Below are 10,714 nucleotides of genomic sequence, written 5' to 3' on the forward strand. Positions count from 1 at the left end.
AAATTAATTAAACTATAACAAATTAACCGCAACGATGAAAAACGTTTAGAGAGTGGATAGGATTAAGACAAGAACGACTAACAAAATCTTTGCAGGATAATTAGGAATGAAAAAAGAGTATGCTTCACCTTTTTATATTAATTTCCCCAAGTTTGCCTTTAATGCTTTAATTATTACTGGCGATAAGCCATGTAAAACATTTTGATATTTACCAGCCATTCTTTGACGGAGATAGCCTACAATGTTATGGTGAGTTTAAAAATGTTCGAAAATCAAGTTTCGGCCTGATTCATTGAAACTTAAGGCATTCCATGATTACAATACGGTACATTACGCCTCAATAATTGCAATGTTGGCGTAACAGTGGCTACTTAAAAAGCTATGCGAATAAATTCAATAGGATGTAGCTACAGGAACGATTTGACGTGAGAAATGCGTAGGGTGTAACCATTTGGGCTAAACTTTGCTAAACAATTTTCTAGCATATACCAGTTGCACGTATGAAATATAACTTTTGCGAAAAGGAGCATCTACCTAGGTCTATTTGGGTAAGAGGGATTTAAGGCGAAATATTACTGTAGGACTAATAGACAAAAAACACACAATCAGGGATGTTGGAAAAATAAAGTTTGACAAAAAAAAATCTTATAAATAACGATACTGCACAAAAATGAAAAGTTGTTACTCAGCCAGTTTATTTAATAAGGTGCGACAAACTCTCGTGGGATGGTGGAAGGTCAGAAAGAGAGAAAGTAATAAATGCATTGAAGCAGTGGTTCTTAAACTGGGGTTCGCGGGTCTGTGTGAAAGTCTCAGTAGGTCGACACAACTTCTTTCGAATTCATCAATTGATAAACTATGTTAGCAGAATACCAGAATGTAATCCGCCCCATTGAGTAATATTTTAAAATTTTTTGAGGACCTAATCAGTCTTTAAAGTAAGTAATATTTTGAATGTTTTATAGTGAGTTTAGTAGCGCGATTAGTTTTTGCAGTCCTCGTTTCAAAAACTGATAGGGTCCTCATAAATTTACGAAAACAAAACTGGGAACCGCAAGGTTGAAAGTTTGAAAAAACCACTGCATCTGTGTATTTTGCCGTGTATGCGATTAGTAACTTTCGATGATCACTTTACCCTAAAATCCAGCACACCGCAAAATTCCTGACTTCCTGAACTCCCAGGCGACGCTGCGTGGAAGCTTTGATCCGCGCCGCAGCGCCCTCTGACGAGTTTTCATGGCGCGATCTCGACCGGAACCCACACGCTGATGACGTCATAAAGCAGGCGCAACAATGGTGCGCCACGTCAAGTCAAACACGGCCAAACAAGGGGAGAAAGCCAAAAAGCTACGCGACCGTTGTCTCAGTAGCGGCTTTCGACGGGCTTTGGTCTTGGTTGGGGGCCGAGGTGGGGTTGTTGTCCGTACTCTTGGGGCCGGGGGCGGTGGGGCAGCTAGCCTCGTGTTCGTCCAACAGGTTGCCGAGCTTTCGCTTTTGCGCCTGTAGCTTTTTGACGCTGTCGCGCAGCACCTCCTGCTCCCTTTCCAGCACTTCGGCTTCCTGGCGCAAAAAAGCAAGAAAACTACTGTACAACAGGGAAACTGGGGTCCATGAACCACTTGCGGGTTGCTGCTGCTTTCCAAGCTACACACGTGTAAGTACTAAGTTGAATTCAAACTTACCAACAAATTACCGTTCAAAGAAATGCTAGAGCAGGTTTTTTTAAATTGGGGTCCATGGACTACTTGGGGGTAGTTTCTTTTCAAGCTACACACGTGTATAAGTATTAAGTTTAATTCAAACTTCCCAACAAATTACCGTTCAAAGAAGTGCTAGAGCAGGGGTTCCTAAACTGGGGTCCATGGACCACTTGGGGGTACGTGAACAAGTTATAGGGGTTCCGAGGAAGCCAAATTGAAATATAGTGTAAGAAACAATCATTGTTTCAAAGAAATAATTTAATTGAAAATAAAACGTTTTGTACCGGATTTGCTTAGACTACATTATATTTTTACATTTTGTGGACCGAAACCTGCTGATTTATGAAGTATATTTCTGTTGTGACATTAATTTATGACGTCATTAAAAAAAAATTGACCACCATAGTCCACGTGAAGCAAAAAAAAATTAGGGGTCCACGGTAAAAAAAGTTTAGGAACCCCTGCTGTACAAGTTTGCCTTGTCCAACTTATGTCAACAGGACAAAGTTCGGAAATCAAACAAGGTGCGACACAACAAAAGAAAGCGCCATTTTGTAAGCGGCTTTTTACTTGTTAAGTTAAAAGTTAGAATTACTTTTAATTTGGGAAATTCTTTAAAGTAGAAAAAATTACTGTTTTAGATTTAAGATAAAAAACGATGAGATGAAAAACGATTTCGAAATCGCAATTTCATCGTAATTTTATTTGGCAGGTTTCGTTCATGAAGGGCCCGTTAAAGTAAATTTAAAGGTCGCGGGCCTGATATAAAATTTGTTATTGAAAACCTGGATAATTATCGTTAAACAAAGCAAGAATAAAAAAATATTTATAAAAAACATCTAAAGTAAGCTACATGAAATTTTAGTTTCGTTTGAAATTTCATCAAAGTTTAGTTTAGTTTTGTATTTGCCAAACGTTGCTGTCAAATAAACTAATAATATTCTTATTTAGATAATATACCGCTGGCCGGAAAAATTAAACCGGCAAGCTGAAGTTTGGTAACCCCTGATTTCAAGAGTTAAAAATATATTTTGTACCTCATTAGTTATTATATTGATATTTTTTTAATGTAGAATTTTAAAACTTGAATAAACTTTTTCGTTTAAACTACAAACATGGCCGAAATCCAACTATGTCAGTGTCCATACTCAAGAAAACTACTGTAGATCGCCTCTTTCTATTATTATGTGCACCGGTGTACTGTTAGCAAGTATATATTTAGCAGTTGTCTTCGATTTGAGCGAGCAGCGGTCGGTATACGCTCTGAATAGACTTTATTGATTTTTCCGGTGTAAGCGTAAGAATTGTTCCATGGTTAAAGTTAGCGGCAGCGTGGGTTGAGCCCAAAAATCGTGGTCTAATCAAGAAGCGTCGAAAAGTGAATTCGCTTGTTTGAGTGGAAATATATATACTTGCCATAAAAAACAAACTTTTAGTGCATCAAAAAACAAAATTGATTCACAAACGCGGTCCATCAAGGTTATTAATTTACCTCATATTTTTTAATGTTTGGGGAACAATGACTAAATGACCATTAGAGTTTTTTACTATCACAGTGCCTTTTTAGGTTGTTATTTTTAGATTGATGGATAAATAATTGCTGGTTGATAAATAAGTAGGCTATATAACTGTACTGTACCGGAATGCAACGCCAGTAATTGCTGATAAAAAAGTAAATTTCAAGCCATTACCATGAAGTGTTTGTTTACTTTTTGAGAAAAACTGAACAGTGTTTGTTATAAAAAGCCTTTGTTCACATTAAAGCCATTGTGTATTCATACAGCGAAATGATTCATCAAGCGTTAACAAAAAAGAATCTTTAAACAGCGATTTCGTGTTAGTCATTCAGGCAGACTGCGACAACATGAAAAATTAGGTTAGAATTAAAACTGGCATTTCACTTTTTTCCAAATTAGTTTGGAATTAGCTTTGCCCAAAGGTTGAAAAATAGAAACTCAACTGGAATTTGAACTAGCATTTCATTTAAATAGTATTTCACAATTAATTTAACAATTTATTCTTATGAGAATGTCGATGGCAAACATTCCCGTGTTAATATTAGATTTTTTAAGAATAGCCTAACGACGTTTAAACTGTAAATTCCGAGTAGTTCCAAACAAAGATTTGGGTTAAACTCGAATTTAGATTGGAACTGAAATTTATAGTACACCGGCCTTTTACAACCACAAAAAAGATTAGAAATATAATTTAAATACCCAAGTAAAGTTATCTAAATTTTAAGTCTGGACGTAGGTTGGCAAATGGACAAATAAAAATATCCTATTGATAGTTGGAATGCCGTCAAGCCAAAAAAGGAAAAATACAAAGGCCTTTAGTTTTGATGTTTGCTAACAGTACAGGTAATTAACCGTTTACGCGTGTGCTTGTTGCATAAACCAAAAACCTTTATAACCCGAGCGAAACGAGTTTGATTGGACTTGATTGATAAAACTTTACCTTTCAAACAACGTAAACATAATTAATTGGAACTGTCTAATGATCGACATATTGACTAAAGTTTTTTACTAAGGTTTTGAAATGACAACTTATACAATTCTTTGTTTTAGATTCCCCGCTTAACAAGAGAAAAATGGTCCAAAGCCTATTCAGAGGCGGGCACGATTGTCTCAATTTTGTTGGCCTAAATAGAATCGTCCATTGTTATAGCCACCCTAGAAGTGTCTCACGTTTATACGGTTTGGGAAGACGCCTAATGTACGTCACTTCCTTTAAGGAACATAGAACCCTGGTTAAATTTAAATCGTTTTGAAGTTCTCAAGCTATAGCCCTGAACTGACAATCTTAGTTTCTAAACTGCTTTGCGACAATAACCTAAATCAGTAGAAAATTCCAAGTGAATGCGAATATAGACATGCCTTGAAGAGATCGTATAGTGTGTAAAGAATTTTTTTTGGTAAAAATGACATTTTGGGGGACATTTAAGGTTGACGTCAAACTTATAAAAAACTATATTCACTTTGTAAAAAGCGTAGCCTATTTTTGCAATTTAGTTAAACAATAATCTAAATTAAATAACTACTTTTGTACGCTTTTAAATAACGCTAGAAAACCAGTTTTTGTCACATTAATGTAAATGATACTGCTATGATTTAAAAAAAAAAGCTAATTTGTTTAACCATGAGCATTGTTGTTAAACCGTAGCTTCGTTTGACATGATTTGCTTGGTTTAACAGAACTCTTACGTATATAATTATTCCTAATTTAGCCTCAATAAAAAGATGGTTTGTCGAACCACATAGCTTTTCTCTATTCAGGTATTAAAATACAAATAACCAATTAGTTATCACCATAGTTTCTATGGTGATAAATACAGGCGTTTCGTTTCAAACTCACGTCTACCACACGAACAAAATACTTTAAAAAAGTTTGCAATACGTGGACAGCAATGGTGATTTTAGCCCGACCATTTAAAAAATACCTGATTTTCTCGCCTAACTAATTGCGAACGTCACAGCACCACCCCTTAATCACACAACAACGCACTTACAACATTTGACCAGCAACATTACACTTCAATATACCAGGTAAGTACCCATCTTGTTCTATATTTTGAACAAACTTTTACCACTTGTTGTCTAACCATTTTGACCTCTGGAAATTAAGGCAAATATATGTTTCATATTTAAAAAAAAATTCATCTGTGCAACGGGAAACATTCAATAGCGCACCGTTTGAAAAGCGCTGCGCTATTCTGGAATAATGCTTGAGTGAAAATGCCCCCAAAACTAATTAAATATATGAGAAGCGACCAGACTTGCTTTTAAAGTTCTTTTTGCCATTTTTGCCCAAAGAATTATTGCCAGTGCGGCATGGCATGCATCGACTCTCGTGAACCTGTATATCAAGGCATTTATTGCATTATAAATTGGATGTTTGTACACAATGTACCTTGAAAAAAGCGACCTAGTCCTTTTTTAACTTTTATTTATTGTGTGGAGCGAAATTGGAAAATTGTTCAGCAAAGCAAATCGTTTTCGAAACTTAATTTCAGTAATTTTACTTTTATGGCTAAGTTCTTATCAAGTCTAAAAATGTCGGGCCTATACGAACCTTCTCTAGTCTTTCCAGTAGCTCTCTCCTCCTGTTTCGGCACTTGGCGGCTGCAACTCGGTTCCTTTCCCGTTTCACGCGCATCCGTTCCCGTTCGTCATCGGACAGCTGCAACATACCAAGCATCTATTATAGGGGTTCTTAAACTTTTTTTTTGCACCAAACCCTAAAATATTTTTGGGTTCGCATGGACAAGGGTAACAAAAATAGCAAAAAACAAAGTAGACGGAAAACAAGTGGACAAAAGAAACCCGCTGTACTTGGTCAAAAATAATATATAACTGAAAATAGAATCTATAGGCCTACATTAAACTAAAAATTGAAAAGTCGACTCTAATTTAAAGCTTTGTCGGTTATTGATTAGATTATAGGTTTGAATTAGCAAATTAGATTATAAGTAAGAATTAGCAAATTAGCAGAAATTAGAAATTAAACGAAAATCTGAAGTAGAATTGCCTTTAATCAGTCGACAATCTTTTAAGCTGAAACTTGAACAAACAAAGAATTTAAAAACTATATTGGAAAAAAAAGCAAAATTTCGCTCTAAATTGTCGAATTGGACAACTATAATTGTCTAATTGTGGGGCACGAGTTTAGTTATTGAACTCCTGACTCAATTTTAAGTTGACTTGAAGGTTGAGTGCCTATAACTCGTTAGCCAACCACAATGCTTCTAGTGATTAATAATTGTATTATTTGATAAGCGAACACCCAGTTTAAACTATAGTCAGCGGACAAGTTAGCATATAGGAGATGCTACTTGCAAATGTCAAAGTTGCGAACAGCACAAGACGTTAACAAAGAAGAAGTTGGTTTACAAGCGGAAAGCGGTCTTAAATAGCTACAGACAATCCAACTGCTGACTGCAGAGGTAATCGCAGAACAGGCCATTTAGCATTTAACACTTTGGTGCGAGTAGCGTTGCTTCGCATAGAAAATAATTCTCTTACATAAGCAAATACATCATAAAAGTTACTGTAAATAGCTCTTAGTCGGTACATTCATGCACTCTACATAATTGCCAAAGTTCGGTGACAACAGAGCTTTTTATTAGTCCAAACAGAATGCGTTTTGGCGATTAAGTCTGGTGAACGGGTTACGAAATCTTAAATTCTAAAGATTTGCCTTTGGTGAATAATTAAGGTTATTGGCTTAAAATCAGAACACATCTCTTCTATATTTAGGCAAACGACAGGCTTTAGACATGATGGACGGGCATTCCAACTAAAAATAAGTTGTTGGACACGCCCTTTCCCCATTGGTCAGCCGCATAGCACTTCTATGTGGTGATAAATTTTCTACTGGGCTATTTCCAGTTAAGTTCAGGTAAATTATAGAATATCCTGAACACACGGTTTAATTTATTTGATGTAATTTATTATAAATTATTTTTTGTTGATTGTACATGCCAAAAGCAGTTTTATTTTTAAAGATGCTATACACCTGCTTCATATAATAACAAAATTGTACTGTTCTTTAGTTTGGGAATTGTTTTCCGCCCCACATTAAATTCTTACTTCTGCCAAAAAATTAATAAATGTCGAGGCAAAGCAAGTACGATCGAAAATCACTGCCAAAGTGTCCAAATTTGTGATTGATGGAAACAAAAAAACATGTTGAATAAGCGGAGAAAAATTGGTTTTGAAATGTTGTAAAATGTTTTTATTCGTTTAATATTACCGAGCCAAGTTTTACTTTCGAATTACTGTTTGCTATTTAATAGTGCAATATTCTGCACAAAAAGGAAAAAAAATAATAAAAGTATTCTTCTTTACTGGTGTGTTCGGCAAGACATTGGATCTTATTGCATCCTGAAAACTGGGATCCACGAATTCCTGGGGGTCTGTGATTAAGTCTCAAGGGCAATATATTTCGAATAAAATGATTTATAAATGTTAACTACTTATTATGGTTAATTATTATTTGTATGAGTTTTGATTTGGATTTGTGAGCGAATATTTATTGTAGCATTTAAACAATTTCGAATTTATAAACCCGTGGGTTAGGGCTCCATCCCTTTTTAAAGAAGCGGGGTCCGTCTGGTGAAAAAAAATTGAAAATCACTAAGATTAAAGATTAATGAAAACAATAAAAAAATAAATGATTAAAAACCCTTTCTGCGTTAACACATAATCCCTGTCAATTGCAAGTCTCTCAAGACTGTATTAATGGGGAATTAAGAGTATTAGTCACCAAAAGTGATTGAATCATCAACATGCAGTTTGAAACACTCGCTGGGAAAATCACGTTGTTACAAAAACACGTTGAACCATGTAAAAGATTAAAAATGGGTGACAGACATCAAAGAAAGGAAGAGAGAAAAACTGGCCTCGACAAACCATTTAGACTATTTTTTCATTATTCTAAAATAAAACCTACTTGGGGGTACATGAACTGTTTTTTTTTAAAGGCCCAATTAAATTATTAGTGAATTATTTTAAAGGGTTGAATTTTTCAAAAAAAAAAACAAGAGGTTAATTAAAAAAAAAGTGTTAGCACTGGATGTATTTAGACGTTTCATTTTTACATAATTTGGACGGAAAACAGCAGGTTATCCAGGTCTACTTGTTTCATAAGGTCGATTTATTACGTAAGCTGAAAAAAATCATGCCGCCCCTGGTCAATACAAACAATATATTTTTATTAAGGGCCCGCGTTGAAAAAAGGTTCAAGAACCCCTGGTCTACAGCGATGTATGAATATCAAAATACACTGTTGGTGATTAGTATAATTACATATAGCCGTGCGCAGATTTTCAAGGAAACTGCGTCCGGGGTTCGACTTGCATCTCTGTTCAGGGACTCGCAAAGCGGGATTCCCGGACTGTGGATAGGCAACAATACAATCCTACATTGTTCGTTTCACTGAGCCAGGGCCCACGCGTTGGCAAAGCCGGAAGCCGCTTCAGTTGGGCTGATGCTTCTGATGTTATTGCGCTTGCTTGCTTGCTTGCTGCTTATACGCCAAGATAATATAATGGCGTTATAGACTAGAATGCTTCCTGGTAAGATACGGCGACGCCAGACGGGGAATTCTTTCCTTGTATTCATCCAGCTGTTTCTGTTTTATTGTCCCATCAGCCGTATTTAAAAAACACTACAGTTGTACTTGGATAATACCCCTACATTTACAGCGACCGAATAAGATTTAGAAAACCTCTGAGAAAAATTAAGTCACCATTGCGTTAAGAACCAAAAATATGCTCTAGTCTTGTTAATAATTTTGAATAAAAAAGGTAATCATTTCTGCCAAAAATTGAATTGTCTCTTGCGGCGTTTTTCTTTAATTTTATTAAGCGCATACAAAAATAAGATGTTTGGTCCGAAGGACATACTCGCCCAATATTACGTTTTTGGTGGATAACAATAGACAAGACAGCACACCGTGGCTTTCAAGTTTCTCCCCATTTTATGCCCATAATGGTTGCTGATAATTTTGGCTGCGTTTATACTTATTTTGAATGATAGCAAATATCACACAGATATAGATGTTATCTCAAGCAACAATCGTAGACTTAAGCGGAGGTATGGACAAAATGAACTTGTCGAGGACACAAAGTGTTCAGTCTGTAAATGAATCAATCGTACGTTGCCTGGCATCAAACGAATCATAAAGTAAACTGTTGTTGCACATTAAGCTCCCAAAATTTGAATTAGCACTGTACCTAATAAGTAATGGCAAAGTGTACTTACGTCGTCCAGGTCGACCGGGGGCGGTTTGAGGTAAGAGTCGCGGTCCAGTCGCATGGCCGCGCTGCTGCTTGACGGCAGGACGCTGGACTTGCGGTCCCAGATGTTGGGCAAGCGCTCCGAGGGGCTCTCCGGCTTCGCGGCGCCGTGGTACTGACGCTGCTTGAGCAGGCCTGGATATACTCCGTAGCCGGCCACGGCGGGCAGAAGACCCGGGCTGTGATACTCGGCCGGGAAGCTAGCAACGTCTGAAGAAGACTCGCCCGTCTGCATCGCGCCGTGGTGCTTTCTGTACTGCTGTAGCAGCGAGGTTGCGCTGTAAGCGTCCATATCGGCGGCGTGTCCTTCATTGTGATGACCTGTAACGTAGCTGCTGCTGCTGCTGCCGCCTTCGTCCTTTGCCTTGTCATCGCGCTCGTCGAAGAAATGCCCAGGCGGCAGCTGGTGAAGCTGGTGCTGGTGCTGGTGCTGGTTGTGGTGCTGCTGGTGCTGGTGAAGCGCCCAGTCGTCGTGCATAGGGCGGGCGCGCGACGACAGGACAATGTGCGGGAAACCTTTGGCGGTGCCGCTGCTTTGCTGCTCACAGTGCGCGTGAAGCCGGGCTCCCGCGTCGCTGTACTGCGTCAAGTCCTGGTATTCCAAAGCAGTCGAGGAAGGGCGCGCGTCCATTGCGTATTCGTCGTGCTGCTGCTGGTGTTGTTGTCTACTGCTGACGCTCGCACTTATGCAGGCGTGGAGTGCTGACGCCTGCTGTTGCTGCTGGTGGTGGAAGGCGACTGGCTCTTGGCTGCCGAAGTCGCCAGGCTCCATCTGGTGTTGCTCGAAGGCTACCCTGCTGCACGAATTCCTGCTCGCGGGCTCTTGAGTCAGCGCACTGGCCGGCAGGCGCCCGCCCCCGCGCAAGCTCGTATAGGCTACATCCGCATTAGCTATCGGGAGCTGCTGCTGTTGCTGATATTGCTGCTGCTGGTGGAGATGGTGGTGATGCTGTTGCTGCTGCCTTCTGCTGTTCAGTCTGTCGCCTGTTTGGTGCTGTACCTCTTCGATGCCGTACAGTTGGCGGCTCGACTTTTGGTAGGAGGCCGCCACGGTGTGATCTATCGAATCCAGTTTGACACCCATAGCATCACGACGCTCACTAAATCCCGCGACGCCTCCCGTGCAAAGTCGTGCCTAATAACATGGCCCCGGCAATGCGCCGTTTTCTCGCGTGCAAATGTGGGTTTCCGCGTTATGATGATACCGTTAGGCAGC

The 10,714-nt window shown here is 38.7% G+C and overlaps 1 protein-coding gene across 1 annotated transcript; it reads right to left on the minus strand.

Annotated features, from left to right (window-relative positions):
• Positions 1–262: 262 nt before the first annotated feature.
• Positions 263–10,714, minus strand: LOC146146922 (uncharacterized). Its single transcript, XM_083387775.1, has 3 exons — positions 9,464–10,714; positions 5,772–5,879; positions 263–1,560 (listed from the first exon to the last, which is right to left on the minus strand). Exons 1-3 carry the CDS (start codon positions 10,580–10,582, stop codon positions 1,348–1,350), a joined length of 1,440 nt encoding a protein of 479 aa, XP_083243901.1. The 5' UTR covers positions 10,583–10,714; the 3' UTR covers positions 263–1,347.

This window comes from Ascidiella aspersa, chromosome 4 (genome assembly GCF_963924565.1).
Source record: "Ascidiella aspersa chromosome 4, kaAscAspe10.2, whole genome shotgun sequence".
NCBI classification, from domain to species: Eukaryota; Metazoa; Chordata; class Ascidiacea; order Phlebobranchia; family Ascidiidae; genus Ascidiella; species Ascidiella aspersa.

What these genes read in the sequence shown, in the direction of transcription:
- LOC146146922 (XM_083387775.1), bottom strand. Translation starts at nt 10,582, where the DNA reads ATGGGTGTCAAACTGGATTCGATAGATCACACCGTGGCGGCCTCCTAC. An exon ending in CCCCGGTCGACCTGGACGAC is followed by an intron (nt 5,880 to 9,463) that starts GTAAGTACACTT and finishes GGTATGTTGCAG; the next exon opens with CTGTCCGATGACGAACGGGA. An exon ending in TACTGGAAAGACTAGAGAAG is followed by an intron (nt 1,561 to 5,771) that starts GTTCGTATAGGC and finishes TTTTTGCGCCAG; the next exon opens with GAAGCCGAAGTGCTGGAAAG.